Below are 23,701 nucleotides of genomic sequence, written 5' to 3'. Positions count from 1 at the left end.
GCATCTTAAGACTGCTATAAGCATGTATAACCCCACTGTGAACATCAGCTCATATAGCTTTCTTCATTCTGAGTCAGTCATTAGGTCCATTAGAGAATGAGAAAGAATGAACCGCTGCGATGTTATACATGCTGCCACTAGTAATGCATTACACGTGTGTTCCAGCCATCGTTAGTGAAGATATAAGATACGTTTGAGGCATACACCACACTGTTTTATTTTATCAAGGTGTTAATTATGGAACAAACTGAAACAGAATAATATGATTATATTAATATGATTGGTATTGTTAAGCGTGTTACGTGAGGCAAGATGTGGATGCTGAAATAAATTGTAACCCTTAGAAGTCTTATTTCCATCAGTTTAAAGTATGTTAAAATTCTACATAAAGCTCATTGAAATGTGTAGAAAAATCATACTACTGGGTGCACTGGGATTATTTGCAGGTCTGAAGGGGGAGTCTTTCCATGGTTGGTAGCACCACTGTGTTTATACAATATAAATAACACAACAACATAAAGACATTGATAAAACTAGATGTCAAGACTTCTAAGGGTTATTACTTAAGCCCTTCCCTGTCCAAGGCCAGTTACCTTCATGTCTAATCCATTAGATGGAAAACACACAACTATTTTACCATTGTTCACTGAGAAGCAGCCTGACAGGGTCAATTCCAAATGTCCCTGACAGAGTTAGAGCGGCTAATCTTAGTTCATACAGACTTTTCTGAGGTCTCTGAAAAAAATGACAATCCAGCTGAGCTCTTCTGCATGGACTGTACTTTACTCTCTTGTCAAACCATTCCTTTAGCTGCAAAAGGTGGGGTCATCAGGAGCCCAGGTAAGGTAACCCACCTAACAGCCACCTGGCCACTTCTTCCTTTATCAGTCCCAGTGATCATTTCATTACATGTTTATTTAGTTTGTTTGTTTGTTTGTTTCTTAGTTTGTTTGATTTTTACACTCATTTTCACATTGCAGACATGTTTGCTGCAGGGTGTTTCCCCCGTTGTTTATGAGATTTTGAAACCAGACATTTGTGGAAAATCTCATGTGGTCATCAGACAGTTACTTCAAGGAAACCATTTATTATTAACCTGTCCATGCTCCGCCCGTAAATCTGTCTTATTATATTTACAGCTGCAAGGCTGAGCAAGCTTTAAAGAATGCTGGAATCTACTGATACATTGCAGTGTGGAGATTTATTTAAAAAAAAAAAAAAAAAAAAGGAGCTGAAGAAAAGCACATGAACAGGGAAAACAGATGGTCAGCTCTATATCTGTGAAAGATCACAGTGGATTTTTGTAACCTTCATTTGCAATTAAACTAGTGTCTGGACTTGATATAGACTTGTTATTATTTATGATAGATGTTGGAATTGAATTTATTACCAGTAGAGTGATTTAATCTACAGTAGCTAGCAGCCTATGATGTTAGCGTATTGCTAATACTACACCCCAGACATATCGAGCATATAAATGGTTGGCACACCACTGACTGTATACCACTGCTGGTCCACCATCGGACCACTCAGGTTACTGTTCTGTACAGGATGAAACTAACTTTTAATCTCCTCAAACTGATTTTAAATTTACATTACCAACCATCTATGAGAGATATGATGCGTCGTTTGAGCGATGTTGGAAACTGGGAAATGCGGATTTTTCCACTTGTAAATTGCACCTGAACAGCGGACAAAGTCGTATTACCACCGGTAAACTTGGGATTCTAAGGTTTACGAGATGTGATATTGTGACCTTTTACTTTTTCCACTGAAGAAAATAGCAAATATGTATTTGAATCATTTCATTGTGTACATTTTCTGTAGATAAAAATCTAAAATTATGATCAGAGTTGTAGTTCTTTTTATTATCATTACCTGTAACCGCTTTTCCAGTTCAGGGTCGCGGTGGGTCCAGAGCCTGGAATCACTGGGCGCAAGGCTGGAATACACCCTGGAGGGGGCGCCAGTCCTTCACAGGGCAACACACACACACACACACATTCACTCACACACTCACACCTACGGACTGTGTTTTTGGACTGTGGGAGGAAACCGGAGCACCTGGAGGAAACCCACGTGGACACGGGGAGAACACACCAAATTCCTCACAGACAGTCTGTTAAAAATGATTATGCTGAAAATGCTGACACTGTGCTTGTGTAAAATGATTTAATCTAATTTATAAAGAATAACAAAAGTTAGTAAATTGGACTGTGAAAGGAAAAGCCACTGGTGGTCCACCTAGAAAACACTGTACAAAATACCTGTGAACCTCCAGCTTTGCCCTCAGAGGAAAAGCCATGGTCCGCCATCTCCTTGTTGTCAGGGATTGTTCTGAGTTCTATCCAAGGGTAAATTTTTTGCCCTGTATCTTTCAGAATACACTAAGATTCATTCATTTATTCATTGTCTGTAACCCTTATCCAGTTTGGGGTCACGGTGTGTCCAGACCCTACATGGAATCATTGGGCGCAAGGCAGGAACACACCCTGGAGGGGGCGCCAGTCCTTCACAGGGCAACACACACTCACACATTCACTCACACCTACGGACACTTTTTTTTGATTCTCTAATCGTGTGTTTTTGGACTGTGGGAGGAAACGGAGCACCTGGAGGAAACCCACGTGGACACAGGGAAAACACACCACACTCCTCATAGACAGTCACCTGGAGGAAACCAACGCAGACACAGGGAGAACACACCACCTTCCTCACAGACAGTCACCCAGAGCGGGAATTGAACCCACAACCTCCAGGTCCCTGGAGCTGCGTGACTGTGACACACTACCTGCTGCGCCACTGTGCCGCAGAAGTGAAATACAAACATAATACAAAAACACATCTGTCAATGGATCTCCTGAAGGACTTAAAATCTAGATGTGTTTTACAGTCAAATATTTGGTCAAATACGGTTATTCCAGTGCTATTTAAAGCTTGGCCAAATTTGTGGAAGTGATTTTAAAGAAAGTAATTATAGGCGGAGTATTGCTAAGCCATTTTTGATGGCTTTAGCTTTTATACATTTTCTCTTCAGCATTTTCAAATCTCTTCCTGAGATTAATAAAGCAGTTAACAGTATATGCGAATGCCCTGTTGATCATCTGTAATGACCAGAGAAAATACAAAAAACCTACTTGCTCGGATCAATTTTGTAATTTAGCTAGAATTACAGAAAAGGCCTAGTTTAGTAAAAGACAGACAGTTGACTCTTTCTGGAGTCCAGCGAAGTGCAGTGATTTATCATAGAAGTGATTTCAGAGAAAACAGATCAATCTAGTATTTATTTATTTATTTATTTATTTATTTATTGCTTTGGACCTACATGGTGGTCATGTGTCATCGCTACCCAGCATTTTGTAAGCTGACTGTTGTGTTTGGTCAAAAGCTGAATCAGAATCACCATGACTGAAAGTGTTGTTTTCCTTCGTCATCGTTCTGCTTTGGTTTGCATGAAATGGCCTCCTGTAAATAATCTTCTGGGATTAAAAATGTCCTCCATAAATTCACACTAGTATCTTGGACAGTAACTCTTTAAAGTTCACTGTTATAATGCCCAACTAATAGAGCACCACTGAGGCTGATGTAAAATTATATTTTTAAAGCAGGTGACCTTGATTTACTGAAAGTATTTAGACACTTGGCTTCTTACAGACTGTTATTGAAATATTGTAATGGTATTGTAACAGATCACCGAAGGGAATAGTTCAGGGGAAAATCAAATTTCCATAATTTTCTCTTTGACCTTTATGTAGTCAATCAACCAAGACAAGTGAATCCCGTAGCTAATGCTAAAAAGTGTAGCACTAACATGAATATTGCCCATTATTTTATCCATAGCTTCATAGATAATAGTGTGTACAATATCTACTCAACACAGTGAGAGGTTAGTAGCGATTTAAGAATGAAATTAAGACATTGCTAATTAATGAATACAATCATCTATTACTTCTTTGCTAAGTTAGCTTGATAGCTCCAGTGCAGAACTTAAGAATCCAGATTCAGACTCTAAACATATCTTGGCTGATCAACTGCATTTAGGTTTGTTTTTCACTGAACTGCTCCTGTTAAACAAAGTGTTACTGTCTTGATATGTGTGTGTTTCTCTGTCTTTGTATAAAGCAGTGTATTTCTCCCTTGCCATGTCCACCTCGACAACTTTATCTGAGACGGATTCTTGTAAAGTGACTCTTTATCTTGGCCCTAGGTGAGGAGTGTGTGAGTAAACTTCCTTCTGTGTCTCTCCCTCAGTACCGCACCTATGACCCGTGTAAGCAGCTGTGGTGTGCTCACCCAGACAACCCCTTCTTCTGCAAGACCAAGAAAGGACCCCCCATTGATGGCACGATGTGTGGGGATGGCAAGGTGCTTGCTCACACACGCATTCACATACATTCAGATAGTGCCTTTGGGGACACCTGGAGATTAACATGCATTGTTTGCCTGTATAGTGCTGGGAGATATGAACACAAATCAGTATCACAATTGATTGTACATTTTACCATGATTCTAATTAATGAACGATTATTTCAGTGTTATTCATAGTTCAGTGACTCCAGTATAGAAGCGGGGATATTTTCTCTAATGTCACTGGGAGCTTGCTCCTCTCTTGTTTTTTGAGCACTGTTTATATTTGGCGTGTGATTGTGCTTTGGTCGCTGAATTTTTTTTTTCTCAATGTTTACAATTGACTTCTTTTTTGTTTTGTCTAAATTAAAGTCTACCGCTCTGTACCACAACACGTCCAAACCACAGACACTGTATTTTTCCTTGGTACAAGCTGCTCGAGACACTCTGTCAGCCTCAGCGTTTAGATTCTCCTACATGTTGCTTCCATGTGGCAGATAGGGTCAGAATCACATAACTACAGAGCGGCAGTGTGGTTTTAAAGGGACAGTAAATGAACAAACATTGGGGACATAACAAAATTAAAAAATAAACAAATAAAACAGTTTAAAAAATGATATAATCAATATATTCTGAATTTCGGGTTTAGATTAATTGCCCAGCTCTATTTGCATGTTTTTGTTCCTAATCTTTTGACTGATGATATACAGCTGCAAAAATAAGACATTTGAAAGTCAGTTTTGTGATTAATTTTTACCTGTGTTTCTCAGCACTGTTTTAAAGGACACTGTGTGTGGCTGACCCCAGACATTATAAAGCAGGATGGGAACTGGGGAATGTGGAGCGAGTTTGGTGCTTGCACTAAACCTTGTGGAAGAGGCGTACAGTTCCGCACACGTGCCTGTGACAATCCATGGTGTGTGTGTGTGTGTATGCACCTCATAAATGAATCAAAATCATTACAGGAATATGATTTTTTGGTTCTAGACCGTTTCCGCAGCAATGTCTTATTTATTCCTTGTCCATTCCTTCATTCTCTCCTGTAGCCCTGCTAACGGTGGACGCCCTTGCTCTGGCTCCAACTATCAGTTCCAGATCTGTAACACTCATGAGTGTGAGGACCCATACAAAGACTACAGGGCTGAGCAGTGCAGCTCCATGAACAACAAATTTGAATATCACAACTCTAGACACCATTGGCTGCCTTACGAACACCCTGACCGTGAGTACCTGACTAGCACAGTCATGTCATGGCACTGTACAGACTTCACACAGAAGAGTACAGACGCCATACGGCACAGTACAGATTTTATACCCTAGCGTAAAGACATAAAGGTACCATACCACACAATACACACACTATACAGCACAGTAGAGACATTATGTACCACAGCACAAACAACATACACTAGAATACAGACACATTCATTCAGCACAGTACACACCTCACTCAGCACAGTACACACCTCACTCAGCACAGTACATACATCACTCAGCACAGTACACACATCACTCAGCACAGTACACACATCCCTCAGCACAGTACACACATCACTAAGCACAGTACACACATCACTCAGCTCAGTACACACATCACTCAGCGCAGTACACACATCACTCAGCGCAGTACACACCTCACTCAGCGCAGTACACACCTCACTCAGCTCAGTACACACCTCGCTCAGCGCAGTACACACATCACTCAGCGCAGTACACACATCACTCAGCGCAGTACACACCTCACTCAGCACAGTACACACATCACTCAGCTCAGTACACACCTCGCTCAGCGCAGTACACACATCACTCAGCGCAGTACACACATCACTCATCGCAGTACACACCTCACTCAGCACAGTACACACATCACTCAGCACAGTACATACATCACTCAGCACAGTACACACATCACTCAGCGCAGTACACACCTCACTCAGCGCAGTACACACATCACTCAGCCCAGTACACACATCACTCAGCGCAGTACACACCTCACTCAGCGCAGTACACACATCACTCAGCGCAGTACACACATCACTCAGCGCAGTACACACCTCACTCAGCACAGTACACACATCACTCAGCACAGTACACACCTCACTCAGCGCAGTACACACATCACTCAGCGCAGTACACACATCACTCAGCTCAGTACACACCTCGCTCAGCGCAGTACACACATCACTCAGCGCAGTACACACATCACTCATCGCAGTACACACCTCACTCAGCACAGTACACACATCACTCAGCACAGTACATACATCACTCAGCACAGTACACACATCACTCAGCGCAGTACACACCTCACTCAGCGCAGTACACACATCACTCAGCCCAGTACACACATCACTCAGCGCAGTACACACCTCACTCAGCGCAGTACACACATCACTCAGCGCAGTACACACATCACTCAGCGCAGTACACACCTCACTCAGCACAGTACACACATCACTCAGCACAGTACACACATCAATCAGCACAGTACACACATCACTCAGCCCAGTACACGCATCACTCAGCGCAGTGCACACATCACTCAGCGCAGTACGCACATCACTCAGCACAGTACATACATCAATCAGCACAGTATGCACATCACTCAGCACAGTACGCACATCACTCAGCCCAGTACACACATCAATCAGCACAGTACACACATCACTCAGCAAGCTACACACCTCACTCAGTGCAGTACACACATCACTCCGCACAGTACACACATCACTCAGCCCAGTACACGCCTCACTCAGCACACTACACACCTCACTCAGTGCAGTACACACATCACTCAGCACAGTACACACCTCACTCAGCACAGTACACACATTACTCAGCACAGTACACACATCACTCAGCACAGTACACACATTATTCAGCACAGTACACACATCACTCAGCGCAGTACACACCTCACTCAGCGCAGTACACACATCACTCAGCCCAGTACACGCATCAATCAGCACACTACACACCTCACTCAGTGCAGTACACACATTATTCAGCACAGTACACACATCACTCAGCACAGTACACACCTCACTCAGCGCAGTACACACATCACTCAGCACAGTACACACATTACTCAGCCCAGTACACGCATCAATCACCACAGTACACACCTCACTCAGCACAGTACACACATTACTCAGCACAGTACACACATTATTCAGCACAGTACACACATCACTCAGCGCAGTACACACCTCACTCAGCGCAGTACACACATCACTCAGCACAGTACACACATTACTCAGCCCAGTACACGCATCAATCACCACAGTACACACATCACTCAGCACAGTACACACATCACTCATTGCAGTACACATCACTCAGCACAGTACACACATCACTCAGCACAGTACACACATCACTCAGCACAGTACACACATCACTCAGCACAGTACACACATCACTCAGCCCAGTACACGCATCAATCACCACAGTACACACATCACTCATCGCAGTACACATCACTCAGCACAGTACACACATCACTCAGCACAGTACACACATCACTCAGCCCAGTACACGCATCAATCACCACAGTACACACATCACTCAGCACAGTACACACATCACTCATCGCAGTACACATCACTCAGCACAGTACACACATCACTCAGCACAGTACACACCTCACTCAGCACAGTACACACATCATTCAGCACAGTACACACATTACTCAGCCCAGTACACGCATCAATCACCACAGTACACACATCACTCAGCACAGTACACACATCACTCATCGCAGTACACATCACTCAGCACAGTACACACATCACTCAGCACAGTACACACATCACTCAGCACAGTCCACACATCACTCAGCACAGTACACACATCATTCAGCCCAGTACACGCATCAATCACCACAGTACACACATCACTCAGCACAGTACACACATCACTCATCGCAGTACACACATCACTCAGCACAGTACACACATCACTCATCGCAGTACACACATCACTCAGCACAGTACACACATCACTCAGCACAGTACACACATCACTCAGCACAGTACACACATCACTCAGCACAGTACACACATCACTCAACACAGTGCACACATCACTCAGCACAGTACACACATCACTCAGCGCAGTGCACACCACACTCAGCACAGTACACATATCACTCAGCATGCTACACACCTCACTCAATGCAGTACACACATCACTCAGCACAGTACACACCTCACTCAGCACAGTACACACATTAACCAGCACAGTACACACATCTCATAGCCCAGTACACACATCACTCAGTACAGTACACACATCACTCAGCACAGTACACACATCTCTCAGCCCAGTACACGCATCAATCAGCACAGTACACACATCACTCAGCCCAGTACACGCATCAATCAGCGCAGTACACACATCACTCTGCACATTACACACATCACTCATCGCAGTACACACATCACTCAGCACAGTACACACATCACTCAGCACAGTACACACATCACTAAGCGCAGTACACACATCACTCAGCACAGTACACACATCACTAAGCGCAGTAAACACATCACTCAGCACAGTACACACATCACTCAGCACAGTACACACATCACTCAGCACAGTAAATGGATCAATCAGCACAGTACACACATCACTAAGCGCAGTACACACATCACTCAGCACAGTACACACATCACTCAGCGCAGTACACACATCACTCAGCGCAGTACACACATCACTCAGCACAGTACACACATCACTAAGCGCAGTACACACATCACTCATCGCAGTACACACATCACTCAGCACAGTAAATGGATCACTAAGCGCAGTACACACATCACTCAGCGCAGTACACACATCACTCAGCGCAGTACACACATCACTCAGCGCAGTACACATCACTCAGCGCAGTGCACACATCACTCAGCACAGTACACACATCACTCAGCACAGTACACACATCACTCAGCGCAGTGCACACATCACTCAGCACAGTACACACATCACTCAGCACAGTACACACCTCACTCAGCACAGTACACACATCACTCAGCAAAGTACACACATCACTCCGCACGCTATACACCTCACTCAGTGCAGTACACACATCACTCAGCACAGTACACACCTCACTCAGCACAGTACACACATTACTCAGCACAATACACACATTATTTAGCACAGTACACATATTATTCAGCACAGTACACACATCTCTCAGCCCAGTACACACATCACTCAGCACAGTACACACATCACTCAGCCCAGTACACGCATCAATCAGCACAGTACACACATCACTCAGCCCAGTACACGCATCAATCAGCACAGTACACACATCACTCATCGCAGTACACACATCACTCCGGACATTACACACATCACTCATCGCAGTACACACATCACTCAGCACAGTACACACATCACTCAGCCCAGTAAATGGATCAATCAGCACAGTACACACATCACTCAGCGCAGTACACACATCACTCAGCACAGTACACACATCACTCAGCGCAGTACACACATCACTCAGCGCAGTACACACATCACTCAGCGCAGTACACACCTCACTCAGCACAGTACACACATCACTCAGCACAGTACACACATCGTACAGACAATAAGACCCTTAATTTTTGAATGTACGGTGTATATTGTTTATTTTTGTGCTGTCTTGAGTTTGATGTGGATTTACTTTAACTTTGCTGTTTCATCCTAAATCTCAATCTGTCCCCGCCCCGTGTCCTCAGCTCTTGACAGCTGTTGTGTGTTAGTGTGCGTGGAGAGGTGAATATATGATTACACTGGAGCTGCCAGCTTCAATCTCTCATGTTTTTCCTACATCCACTTCCTTTGCAAGCATGACCTCATCAAGCAGATAGTGTATGGAGCACATAGAATCTCTAAAGACTCATGAGTTCTCGGCCGCTAGCCCGGGTATTACGACCACAGAAAAACAGCTCAGAGCTCAGCTCAGTGGAGACTTTCTGACTTGTACAGACCCAAAGACAACAGGAAACAGCAGAATGTGTCCAATCAGAAACAGCTGGAAGGTGTGGCTGGATTTTGCAAGTGTTTGTTTGTGTGGAATTTAAGTGCAGATAACAATTGACAGTAATACATTGTTATTAGCAAAATAATATTGTGGGCTCCAATATATAATGAGTTCCTGTTTTTTAATAGAGATTGACCTGTGGGGCCTTGTAAAACAGTCCCACGTCTTTGTGCTGGTGCTTTGGTCTTCATGGGAAACTGTGCTGGAGTTCACTCTCTGGAATATCACTCTCCCTTGAGCTTTGGAGATCATGTGCTGTGTGAGAGTATTTCACAAAGCCATGGATATTGAGAACAATTGATCCACTATTTATTGTGGTGCCAATAGTGATTGCAGCGCTCTAAACACGTCATGTTCCAGACATGCTGAAAGCTCAGAGTTGTTACGGCTGTTCTCTTTTAAAATGGTTAAATACATAGTGGTCATTGAATGTACAGCTCTGTAGATGCTCCCAAAATTTAGTTTTCAGGAGAAAGGCAGAAAAGCCCTCTGTAAGGAGGGGTCACCAACATGGATCTATGTTAAACATACTGTAAAAGAATTGGTTATAATGAATCACTCATTTGTTCCTCACTACTTTCTTCATACATTATTTAAGTAACGGACCTATCTGTATTTCTCTTGTAGCTAAACAACGCTGCAACTTATATTGCAAGTCCAAAGAGACCCGAGTAGTGGTGAACATGCAGGAGCTGGTGGAACCAGGAATCCGCTGCTCCTACAAAGACCACTACAGTGTGTGTGTGTATGGAGAGTGTGAGGTGAGTGTGTGTCTATGTGTGTGTATATATATATATAATCAAGCATAAACATGACTAGGGGGTGCCCAAACCTTTGCCTATGCCTGTACATAGTCTTTTTTTCTGTTTGCTGATTGTTCTTCTCTCTTCAGAAAGTAGGCTGTGATAATGTGGTGGGCTCAGCGCTTCAGGAGGACTGGTGTGGTGTATGTGGAGGCAACAGCACCAAGTGTAAAACCACCAGGTTAAATGTCACCTTGCCTGACAAGAAAGGTGCGGTTCACGTCGTACTCTGTCTTTCACATGTTTAACACTAGATGATTTATGAGAATGGTTTCTATTCGCATGGTCTTAAACCCTCAATAAATCCTCCATTTTGTTGATCTCTGCTGCTCTGGCTTTAGGTGTCCTTAGGGTGCTTGATATTCCTAGAGGAGCAAGGCAAGTTCACATCCAGGAACTGAATGGAACATCTCACATTTTAGGTAAGCTCTTTTTGGGACGTTTCTGTCAGACAAATGGATAGAAATTGACAGAGAATTTAACCCTTTTTAACCCATTTATCCCTTTCTCTGTTTTTTCCACATCTGTGCAGCTGTGAAGAACAAAGCTACAGGTGATTTCTTCCTGAACTCTCACGGAGATTACCCAGAGACTCGCTCTGTCATTGAGAAGGGGGTGGAGTGGGAGTACGAGAACAAGAACAATAAGGACACCATTCAGACAAGTGGCCCCCTGAAAAATGACGTTGTTATCATGGTAAACACACACACACATGTAGGACATTAGTAATCTACCTGAAGGGTCGATTCCGCTGACCACTTTCTTTTGTCCTTGTATATGTTGGAAGGAAGAGCTTTAAGCACTAACCTCACAAAATATTTTTATGATACTGTCAAGATTTACTGGGGGAAGGGGCTGTCCATGAGCCTCGATTTGGTCTTGACCTCCCAGGATGCATTTCAAGATGTAAAATGCTGAGAGCAGGATGTGATCTTTTTGGATCTCGGTTTAGAAACATCCATGAGGGAGGGCAGGTCAAAACCGAAATAATTTTCCACAGTCCAGATGATGCTCTGAAGTTTGCCCCTTTTGTGTGGTCCTTGACACAAACCAGACATTTAGGGATGATGTAATGATGGTTAAAACATATGGAGGATGAAAGTAAGCAAGCAAATAATTAAATGTGGTATTATAATCTTAATATATATAGTTTGTACATTTATTTAATTATGTATTTCTACATATTGTCGCTGTCCAATTAAAACATGTATCTTCATTTTTATGGATGTTTAGTTTACTGCATCATTTGAAGACAGCAGCTTCACATTGTGTGAAAGTTTTATGATGAATGAACTGATAGAAATCCTCCAAAATTACCCCAAATTCTTCATTTATTATCCAGTGCTGCTTATCCAGTTCAGGGTTGTGGTGGGTCCGGAGCCTACCTGGAATCACTGGATGTGAGGCAGGATCACACCCTGGAGGGGGCGCCAGTCCTTCACAGTGTGACACACACACAAACACACACACACATTCACTCACACACTCATACCTACAGAGAATCCACCTGCCAACATGTGTTTTTGGACCATGGTAGGAAACCTGAGCATCTGGAGGAAACCCACACAAAAACAGGGAGAACACACCAAACTCCTCACAGCGGTGACAATATATTTTGTGCAAATCAATATTTATATTAATATATTTATTTATTGTTTGGCAATTTTCTTTCACAAATTTAACACAGAATGAAGCATTAAGTTTTATATTAATCCTACTACAGGGCGGCGCTGTGGTCTTAGTGCAGGTAATGTCTTTGTCTCACAGCTCCAGGGACCTGTGAGGAGTATGGTGCGTTCTCCCTGTGTCTGCATGGGTTTCCTCCGGGTGACTGTCTGTGAGGAGTGTGGTGTGTTCTCCCTGTATCTGCGTGGGTTTCCTCCGGGAGACTGTTTGTGAAGAGCATGGTGTGTTCTCCCTGTATCTGTGTGGGTTTCCTCCGGGTGACTGTTTGTGAGGAGTGTGGTGTGTTCTCCCTGTGTCTGCGTGGGTTTCCTTCAGGTGACTGTCTGTGAGGAGTGTGGTGTGTTCTCCCTGTGTCTGTGTGGGTTTCCTCCGGGTGACCGTCTGTGAGGAGTGTGGAGTGTTCTCCCTGTGTCTGTGTGGGTTCCCTTCAGGTGACTGTCTGTGAAGAGTGTGGTGTGTTCTCTCTGTGTCTGCGTTGGTTTCCTCCGGGTGACTGTCTGTGAGGAGTGTGGTGTGTTCTCTCTGTGTCTGCGTGGGTTTCCTCCGGGTGACTGTCTGTGAAGAGTGTGGTGTGTCCTCTCTATGTCTGCGTGGGTTTCCTCCAAGTGACTGTCTGTGAAGAGTGTGGTGTGTTCTCTCTGTGTCTGCGTGGGTTTCCTCCGGGTGACTGTCTGTGAGGAGTGTGGTGTGTTCTCCCTGTGTTCGCGTGGGTTTCCTCCGGGGTCCAAACACACGTTGGTAGGTGGATTGGCGACTCAAAGGTGTCCGTAGGTGTGAGTGTGTGAGTGAATGTGTATGTCTGTGTTGCCCTGTGAATGACTGGTGCCCCCTCCAAGGTGTATTCCCGCCTTGTGCCCAATGATTCTGCGACCCTGAACTGGATAAGGGTTATCTTGAATGAATGAATAATCCTAGTACTATCACAATAAATTGATAGTTAGCATTACTGTTAATTGTTGGTGATATTTTGAGGCGTTACCTAATACATAATAGCAATAATTATATCATTAATTTAATTTAACCTTATGGTAAATTGTTACACAGCTGGCGTAGTTCATGTAACTGTCCACTGTCTGTGGTTGGTTGCATTTCCCTAACTGCTGCCCCTTCCTGTGGTCCTTACTGATGATGGACTTGGTGTTGTTATCCCGTCAGAGATGCCAGGAATGTATTTTGAAAAGCCCTGTTGTGGAGACAGCAGAGTCACTGATAATTAAAAGCAGTAAAGCAGAGGACAGAAAACACGAGCCTGTGGAGCCTCCAGTCGAACTGAGGGTCAGGAAGTCTGAGGTGTGCTTTCCCAGACGGTCTGTCAGGAAATCAGTGATCCAACAACAGATGGAGTCAGGCAGAGACAGCTGAGACAGCTCGCTTCATAGGAGCTGTGGGATTAATGTATTAAACTCAAGCCCACAAACAGAATCCCTAGCAGGCATTCACCCAGTTCTGAAAAGAAGGGTGTCGAGTCCTTATTCAGTCCACAGTGTGGTGCTGTCTGTACTCAAACACACTTACTAAACCCAGTGACTAATGATGGGACAAGCCAGATGCCAGGGAGTCTGGTGGGTTTTGTGGCAATGGGTGTGAACACGTCCTTCAGGCTGGGGTCCATAATGAATTTGAGGTGACCGTGTGTCTCTCCATGATTTTCAAGACCACTGAAGGACTACTGTTCTATGGAAATGATTTGGTCTCTGAAGTAAATGCTAATGCTGTACACGTTTTCTAGATCCGGATGCATGGCTCAGATAGAGTGAACGTGTCCGTCAAATACATCACACTCAAGGACAGGCGGAACGACGGAGCCAACGAGAACAACATGGTGCCGGACAATGCAGTACCATACTCCTGGGTCGTGAAAAAACGTACACCCTGTTCCAAGACCTGTGGCGGAGGTATTTCATTTCAACATCTGTAAAAGTAGTGAGTAGGTATATACAACCAAGCATGCTCTCCCTTAAGTTTGGACTTCAGGAGTGGAATAACCCAGTCCCATTTTATTACTGAGAGGTTTGTTTTTATTTTGTACAGCTGTGAGAGCATGGGTTGTGTTTTTGTGAATGGTTGTTTAAGAGTACCAACTGAAAACGTGTTTGCAAAACAGCAGCTGGACTGAGATGCTGCGAGACACTTCAGAAGCAGCACAGTTTACGTGTGTTTAACTCTCACTGCTGGTCCTGTGTACTAAACAGCCGTGTGTGTGTGTGTGTTTGTGTGTGTGTAGGTACACAGATGACACGCTACGGCTGTAGTAAGAAAGGCGAGATCAGGGCGGTGCCCCGACGCTTCTGTGAGAAATTCAACGATCCCCCAAGCACGTTCAGTGATTGCTTCATAAGAGAGTGCGCTCAGCCAATGTACGTAAGTGTGTGTGTGTTTGGAGACATGTATAGGACACCCACAGTCCATGCAATGTTTGAGGAATCAGTAAACACATTTTAAATGAGCTTAGTTTCGTTTCAGACTTTACAATTTATATCTCAAGGTCCTGAATTTAGCAGGAAAATCTTCCACATAAAATAACATGAAAACATGATACATTTTTCCCAAGCACACATCTGACCAGTGTTGTTTAATCTCAGAGAGATGAACAAGCTTCTGTTTGCCTTCTGCCTTTTACAATGCTCAGGCTCAGGTATAGCACACAGAAAAAAAATACCAGCTGCTTCTAAATGACTGCATTTGTGTGTGTTTGTGTATGTGTAGCTGGGTGGCTGGAGAGTGGGGGGAGTGCAGTAAGTCCTGTGGGAGGTCTGGCACTCAGACACGCTCTGTTCGCTGCGTCCAGCCACTGGGCGATGGGAAGTTCAAGTCCATCCGCAGCAGATACTGCAATGACGAGCGTCCAGAGTCCCGCCGAGAGTGCAACCGCATGCTATGTCCGGCTGAGTGGAAACTGGGGCCCTGGTCACAGGTATGGCAAACACACACACACACATTTCAGATGTCTTAACTCCATACTCCACTAGAGCACAGTATTGTGCCCCTGCTTGCGGAAAGGCTCATATCTTTCTCTTCAATTAAGAAGCTGGCTAAAGGATGCAGAACAATTTGCAGACAAATACTTATAGGCAATGAGTTTTGTATGGAAGCCCTGAAGGTCAAGTTGAATAAAAAATTTTAATGTACGTGCAGGGGTGGATTTAAATAAATATTTACCTAGATGAAAAGAAGAAAAAGGTTTTGAGAAGCTAGGTGCTAAGAATTAGCATGCCGTACCAGCTTTGAGCAGTCCAACTCCATACAGTGCCCATGGCCGAAACACGAGCAAACCTGCCGTCATACAGTCACTGCATAGAAAAATTGTTCAGCTGCTGTTAATTATTTATAACTTAGTCTCAGGGACATACATTCAACTTTTTATGCAGCTTGACCTTCAGGGCTTCCGTAGTTCTAAGACAGGTTGATGTAATGATATTTTATCATTACTTTGGTAAACAATGTCAAAATATACTTCTCTGAGCATATCCTATACCCTGCATACTCTGTCATAAAGTCAGGCAAGAATTTTCGAATTGTAAAAATGGATATTTTTAGCATATTTAAAAATGATTCTTTGTGTCTGGGTTCTGCAGTGTTCTGTGACATGTGGTAACGGGACTCAGGAGAGGCAGGTTCTCTGTCACACACGAGACAACACCATCGGCCTTTGTCTGGACTCCAAACCATCAGCACTAAGACCCTGCAGAATGGATCCATGCCCCAGTGAGTGCACACTATAAACTCTGTCACTCTGTATGAAGGAAATGTGGCTAATATGGCCCCTCAGTCTCTTATTTGCACAATTAGTTAGTGAATGGTTATAAAAGAAATATGTTTAATAACTCAAAGCAGGTTGGCTGTATCTGTAATTTTAAAAGGAATATAAACAGTACCAGTCAAATGTTTGGACACGCCCACTCAGGGAGGGTTTCCTTTGTTTTGGGCCGTTTTCCACATGTTGTAAACGTACAGCATCAGTCAAAAGTTTGGACATCTTCTCATTCAATGGCTTTTCTTTGGGGTTTTTTTCTACGTTGTAAATAAATGTGGAAGACATTAAAAGTATGAAGGAACACATATGGAATTATGTAGAAAAGTGTTAAACAAACCAGAATATGTTTTCTTCACAGTAGCCCCCTGTTGGTTTGATGACAGCTTTGCACACACTCTCCGTTCTCTGTCAGCTTCATGAGGTCGTCACCTGGAACGGTTTTCAGGGAACAGCTGTGGCCTTGTCGAGAGTTAATTTTTAGAACTGCTCCCTCCTTAATGTGTTTGAGACCATAACATGGGTTGTGCAGAGGCAGGTGGTGGTACATTCTACTTCACCTATCACTAATGAGAAGATGTGTCCAGACTTTTGACTGGTACTGTATATATAAATGTGTTGGTAATTGTGGCATTTATTACTCTCTCACTCTTATTCTCCCTCTCTCTCCCTCTACCCATCTGTCTCTTTTTAGAGAGCATGTCGGACTTCAACAAGCACGGCAACTTCCTGATCCAGTGGCTTTCGCGTCATGACCCTAAATACCCAGTGCAGAGGATCTCAAGTAAAGCGTCTCTGTCCAGCCGGGCCGTCCGGCTGCTCTCTCTCTCCTCTCTCAGCTGGACCCTGCCACTGTCTCTCTGCTTTGCTCTGCTGGGAAAACTCCCATGAGCCCTTGAGCCCCCCCGAGCTCCATGCTCGTGCTTCTGTCTCCTGGTGGTAGTCCTCTTTTTCCGGGGCATCTCTGAAAGAGGGAGATTTTTCCGTCTCTCACACTCTCTCTCTCTCTCTCTCTCTCTTTCTGTAACATTCTCTCTACCTCTTTGCCTCTCTCTCTCTCTCTCTCTCTTTCTTTCTTTCTTTCTCTCTCTCTTCTTTTTGGAGCTCTGTGTTGTGAACGCTGGCCAGTCAGAAATTGTTAACAGAAAAGTTGGAAGATTGTAAGAGGATTGTCACAGGTTTGTGATTGGATCGGCAGCTAGAGGAGTCGAGGATTATTTGGGGCGGGTCCTCCTGATTGGCTGCCATCTCCGAGCTGTCCTTTCGCCATTGGTCAAGCTCAGAAGGTGGCCATTTCTAAAAAAGTGCCCAAGTGTAAGAGTAAAGAAAATGGGAGTGTCTAAAAAAAAAAAAAAAAACATTACTAAAGCTTTATTGTGAATGTGAACCTGTCACAATGAGGTCAAAGAAAAAAGAGAACAACCTTTGCTAAGTGCTCATTTCACATCCAACGTTCATTCTCAGACTGAAAATAAAAGAGCAGGCAGAGATCACACGATTTAAGCTGTAAACATGGGAAGTACTGTTGAAGTGCCATGCTGCACGCCGATGGTGACCATGAGGTGGACTGTCCAGGTAAAAAAGAAAAAAGAAATAAAACAAAACAAACAAACAAAAAAAAAACAAAACAGGGTTTTACTGCACACGGTTGATTGCCATAACCACCTCATCCTCCATCCTCTCCGACTGTTAAAAAAAACTACGAAAAAGTTCAATAAATGCAGCTTATTTGTGCTTGCGAACTTTAAAGGTACATATGAATATATTTGTATTTATAAATCTATATGAATCTATAAAATCTATATGAATACCAATAATATGAATTAATAATTTGTTTTACCATGAATAAGCTGTAGCTTATTTGCCTAACCTTTTGACTGCTATTGATCGCTTTAATCCTTGACTGTTATGTGTAATTTTTTTATTGATTTTACATGAACTACAGAAATAGGAGTATTTAATAAAACAAGTACATCCAAGTGTTTGGGGTGGGGGAGGGGGCAGATCTATATATTATGCAGGACTTGCTCAGCCAGTTGCCTCTTAGATTTTTTTCTGTTGCTTTTTTGTTAGTTTATTCTCACCTCATTTGTGCGAAGACCACGCTTCATGTTGTTTCACAGCCCTCACGCATTAAAAAAAACGATGAGCGTGTGTTATTTTTTTTCGTGTGTACATAAGTGTGGCAGATTCTCTCGGTTAGCGACGGACTCACCAATGAAAGTGATCCATGGAAATACCTCACACACCATTATTTTTGGGTTTTTATCGTTCATCGCGACTTTTCATTCTTCTCTGTGACGTCGAGCGTGAGAACAATGCCTTACACTGGATTTGAATGTACCGGCATTTTATCTGCGAAATGTTTGGCTTTACTCATAGAAACGTTACAGTGTCACACGGAACCAGAGGCAGCTTCTAAACGACAGCGTTAAAAAACCAAGCAACCGACCCACGTTACACACGCTTCAGCGCCAACTACTGGGTGGGTGTGGGGGTGGGGGGAGGAAATAAAAAAAACATCTCTTTATCACTTCAGACTTGTCATTGTATTGTGAAACACATTTCTGTTGTGACTATGTAGCGAGCTATCCGAAGTTTCGTGCTAAAATAAAAACGGTAAATTATTTAAAAAACAAAAAACAAACAAAAAAAAAAACAAAAAAAAAACAACAAAAAGACAACGCCGTGGGGCAAAAACTTGGGGAAAAGCCAGACCTCGCAGTGCGATATTGTAAATAAAACGTTGGTGTTGACTGTATTTAATAACGTTTATGACTGTTAACTCCTTACTTATCAGAAAAAAAGCTAATATTATTATATGCTATGAGTAACTGTCGGGTTACTTCTTCTTGGCCTGCTGTGTCTTGGCTGGCTAATGTGGGGGAAAACGTTTTTTTTTTTTGGGGGGTGGGGGGGTGGACTTAACATTCAGATGGACTTAACGTGCACTGCGTCTATATGCACTTTGATTTATCAGGGACAATTTATTAATGTTTTGTAAATGTTTAATATATGACACTTAATGTGTGCCATGCCAGTTTTTACATTAAGTCATCGAGAACAGATCCTGTATTTTATTTAACCGATGAGCGATTTATTTATTTATTGATTGATTTATTTATTTACTGATGTGCTTTGATTTTACCAGTGGATTGACTGGTCTCCAAGTAATGAAGTGTTTTACCAAAGTTACTGTGAACTTGTACCTTTCGATACAGTCGATTTATTTTTCTTAAGAGAACTCTATATCTATATTCTATTTAAGGAGGAGGAGTGCATCTCATTGTTTTAGTTTCTGTCATGAACAACTGCAAAATAGGAATAAAAATGTGTTAACAAAAAACAGAAGAAGACTGGCCTTGTCTCTGTGCTGCTGAGTGACAATGATTCATACATTCATTGTCAGTAAGCGCTTATCCAATTCAGGGTCACGGGTGGGTCCGGAACCTACCTGGAATCATTGGGTGCAAGGCAGGAACACACCATGGAGGGGGGACCAGTTCTTCACAGGGCAACACAAACAGACACACACACACTCACATATTCGGACACTTTTGAGTCACCAATCCACCTACCAACGTGTGTTTTTGGCGCGTGGGAGGAAACCAGAGCACCCGGAGGAAACCCATGCAGAAACAGGGAGAACACATCACACTCCTCACAGACCGTCACCCGGTGGAAACCCACACAGACACAGGGAGAACACACCACACTCCTCACAGACAGTCACCCAGAGGAAACCCACACAGACACAGGGAGAACACACCACACTCCTCACAAACAGTCACCCGGAGGAAACCCATGCAGACACAGGGAGAACACACCACACTCCTCACAGACAGTCACCTGGAGGAAACCCACGCAGACACAGGGAGAACACAGCACACTCCTCACAGACAGTCAACCCACGCCGACACAGGGAGAACACTCCACACTCCTCACAGACAGTCACCCGGAGGAAACCCACACAGACACAGGGAGAACACACCACACTCCTCACAGACAGTCACCTGGAGCGGGATTCAAACCTGCAACCTCCAGGTCCCTGGAGCTGTGTGACTGCGACACTACCTGCTGCTCCACCGTGCTGCCCGTGACAATGATGAAAGAGTGAAATCATGTTAAGTAATTTATTACCAGTAGAACCCTTTGTGTTGGTCAGAAACTGGTTCATGGGTCTGTATTTCCTGTCTCTGCTTTACTGTTACTGCCTCGCATGTCTCCTGTTTCTTTGTTTTGACGGCTTCTGCAAAACTTTAAATTTACCCCTTGTGTTTAACTCTTAGAAGTCAAGGGTAATTTGCATTGTGCAAGACCTTTGCATTGATTGAATGTATAGAAACTGCACTTTCCACTGTTGCAGTAAGTGTATCTCTAAGGGCTATCAAACTATATTTACAGCATAGGTTCCTTTACCCTGTCTGATCCCCTGAGCCCTGTACTCTGTTTATTTTGCAGGACAGAGATGTAATAGTGACCGCTCTGTGTTCTGTAAGATGGAGGCTCTATATAAGTACTGCTCGCTGCCCGGCTTCCAGAGAATCTGCTGCAAGTCCTGCAGCACTGTCAACACCACTTCAACCACTGGGTTTCCTTTAACAGTGACAAGAGTGACTAGCAGGGGGCACTCCAACTCCACAAAAAGCCCCAGTCCCACCCGTAAGAAAACCACAACACCGGCCACTGCAGCGCTCACATCTCCACATACAAGCAATGCACACAGTACCTGGTCATATACATCCTTTGCAACATCAGCAGGTACTAATTCCTACTCTTATGCACAAGCTAAAACTCCCAGCATCCCCAGCACTTCTTTCACACAGACAGGGGCGTCGTCTGTAATGGAGACCACCCTGACCCCTAGTGTCAATGTTAACTTTGCTGTTACAGCTAATACCAATGACATTAACAACAGGGTCACTGCAGCCGGAGACGTGTCACTGGACAACAGTGGTGCTCCTCCTGTGTTTCTGACCACATTGACCAGTGGAGATTTTGAAAGAGAGTCAGTGAAGAAAGCTAGTGAAGAAATAACTACATTAGAAGCACCTGGTGCCATGGCAACTGTGCCAGCATCAACATATGTCCTAAAAACAGCCATGACAACAGTTCCCATGACAACAACATCCATATCCCTCATGACAACGACCTTGACCACAGCACCCATGACAGCGTCTTCAGTTATGATGCCGGCCATGGTGACCGCAACTATGACAACAATACAGAAGCCAGCAGTGACAGAGGAGACAACACAAACTACATCTGCAATGACAGAAAAGCCATCAGCATCCAGAGCTTCCAATAAAAACGAGGAAAACAACGCTATCGAGGTTCCGCTGCAGAACCACAAGGTAGAAGCCGAGTTCTCAGAGAGCAACGTGATTCAGCGAAGGAGCCGCGTCTTCTTACGCGAAAGAACACGCAATAAACGCATTCAGGAGCTGCTGGAGGAAAAGAGGAACTTTTTACGCAGAATGAAAAGAGCACAGGGCACCTGAGCCTGGCTTCTCTTAAAGAGAGATACATCTATGCAATGTTTGAATCACACTCCGTCTTGGTGCTCGGGTTAAGTATTGGAAGAGGTCCAAACTCGGATATCTCCGTAGTGCTTCCCCACCTTCACATTCCTCAGCTCTGCAAACTGAACTGTGTGGAGCAAAACTACTAGCAAAGGTTTGCACAGTTGCTCTGTAAAGGGAATCTTGCTTTAATGTGATGTATTTTTGTAGAAACTGGGAGATTCTTCTGTGAACCATTTGGGTGATTCCACGAGGGCTTCCAGTTGAGTTCTAGTGACTATGTACATTCCTTTGCTGAAATTTGGACACTCATGGTTAAATTTATTCTGTTGGTGTCCTTCATCCTTTTCAGGGAACTTTCTTAAACATGGCTTTTTTTCGGTGCACAATTTCTATTTATTTACCAGGAAAACATTTGGAAACAAGGAATTTATTTTAGTTTAAACAAAACTATGTTTTTCATGGTGAAAATCTGCATATCTCCATTTCCCAAAATGGACAAGTGAGTAGTGCTACTAAAAAACTAAAATTACTGATATAAATTTTTTTCATTGCAAATGCTTGATAAAGCGTGATAAAGTGTGTCACTATGTTTTCAGAGCTAATTCATTCGTAATTTGAGAAGGGCGTCCCAACTTTTGCACATGACTGAGTGTACAGAAGTCAAAAGACATTTTAAACACAGACTATTCATCCTTGTAAACAGCCAGTTTCAGAAAAATAACCTGCAAATTTAATGAAAACTAGGACCAGTGTTGAACACAAAACTCAACACAGCTTAAGTACAATTTATCTTTGAAAAATAATCATTATTAAACATTTTCTGAAATCATATTTTTGGCCAAATCTTATTTTTCGGGCACTGGAAATGAATTAAATGATCTGAATGAATAAGTACATATGTTCTTAGATTCTGTGTGGAAAAATGTCACCAAACCAAAAAATATATTAATTTTAATATACAAATATACATTTTTTGTATTATTATTATTTACAAGTCACAGGGCAGTTGGGACCCCAGTTGTGGAATCACTTTTTTCTGCATTTCCATACTGACCAGATACTGCACACAAACCAGGCACATACTTTTCTTTAAACAGACACAGATTAGGATTGATATATTACAATATTAATGTAGCTATCATTCCAGGATTAATTATTCTGCTTCATTTTGCATGTAGACACAGGCTTATCACACCTTTTAAGTGTACTTCCTTATTTCTCTTTAATTCCTCTCAACATTTGCATTTGGTGTATGTTCTTAATATGTACAAATATTGTATGTACAGAAAAATATATTTTCTCAATTCTCTTAATATTTGCACAGAGGGTACAACAGCTAATCATTATCTTATGGTGCTAAAGGGAGGATGAAAATTCACTAAGCCTCATTTCACATTAATACCAAGCTTCTTTTTATAAATATCTTTTTTAATTTCTTTATTTTTACAAAATGATTTTCCCAATTCACAAAAGCAGTCCTCTGTCCTTTCTGTTTATTGATATTTATAAAAGATTAAGAAAAATAGTCATCGGAGTTTTGTTGTCAAAA

The 23,701-nt window shown here is 43.0% G+C and overlaps 1 protein-coding gene across 1 annotated transcript in view; it reads left to right on the top strand.

Moving 5' to 3' along the window:
• The window catches only part of LOC136673306 (A disintegrin and metalloproteinase with thrombospondin motifs 2-like), a 152,412-nt gene extending 130,284 nt beyond the window's left edge, over positions 1–22,128 (top strand). Inside the window, exons 10-23 of the mRNA XM_066648711.1 lie at positions 811–840; positions 4,252–4,365; positions 5,118–5,263; positions 5,394–5,569; positions 11,015–11,148; positions 11,280–11,400; positions 11,532–11,612; positions 11,723–11,886; positions 14,606–14,771; positions 15,101–15,233; positions 15,583–15,790; positions 16,452–16,581; positions 17,322–17,411; positions 21,089–22,128. Of these exons, the coding sequence (XP_066504808.1) occupies positions 811–840; positions 4,252–4,365; positions 5,118–5,263; positions 5,394–5,569; positions 11,015–11,148; positions 11,280–11,400; positions 11,532–11,612; positions 11,723–11,886; positions 14,606–14,771; positions 15,101–15,233; positions 15,583–15,790; positions 16,452–16,581; positions 17,322–17,411; positions 21,089–22,128 (2,733 nt within the window). The remainder of the gene's footprint in view (positions 1–810; positions 841–4,251; positions 4,366–5,117; positions 5,264–5,393; positions 5,570–11,014; positions 11,149–11,279; positions 11,401–11,531; positions 11,613–11,722; positions 11,887–14,605; positions 14,772–15,100; positions 15,234–15,582; positions 15,791–16,451; positions 16,582–17,321; positions 17,412–21,088) is intronic.
• The last annotated feature ends 1,573 nt before the right edge of the window (positions 22,129–23,701 follow it).

Source organism: Hoplias malabaricus, chromosome 17, assembly GCF_029633855.1.
Source record: "Hoplias malabaricus isolate fHopMal1 chromosome 17, fHopMal1.hap1, whole genome shotgun sequence".
NCBI classification, from domain to species: domain Eukaryota; kingdom Metazoa; phylum Chordata; class Actinopteri; order Characiformes; family Erythrinidae; genus Hoplias; species Hoplias malabaricus.
Note: the sequence above shows the minus strand (reverse complement) of the source record. Positions and strands in the feature narration are given on the sequence as shown.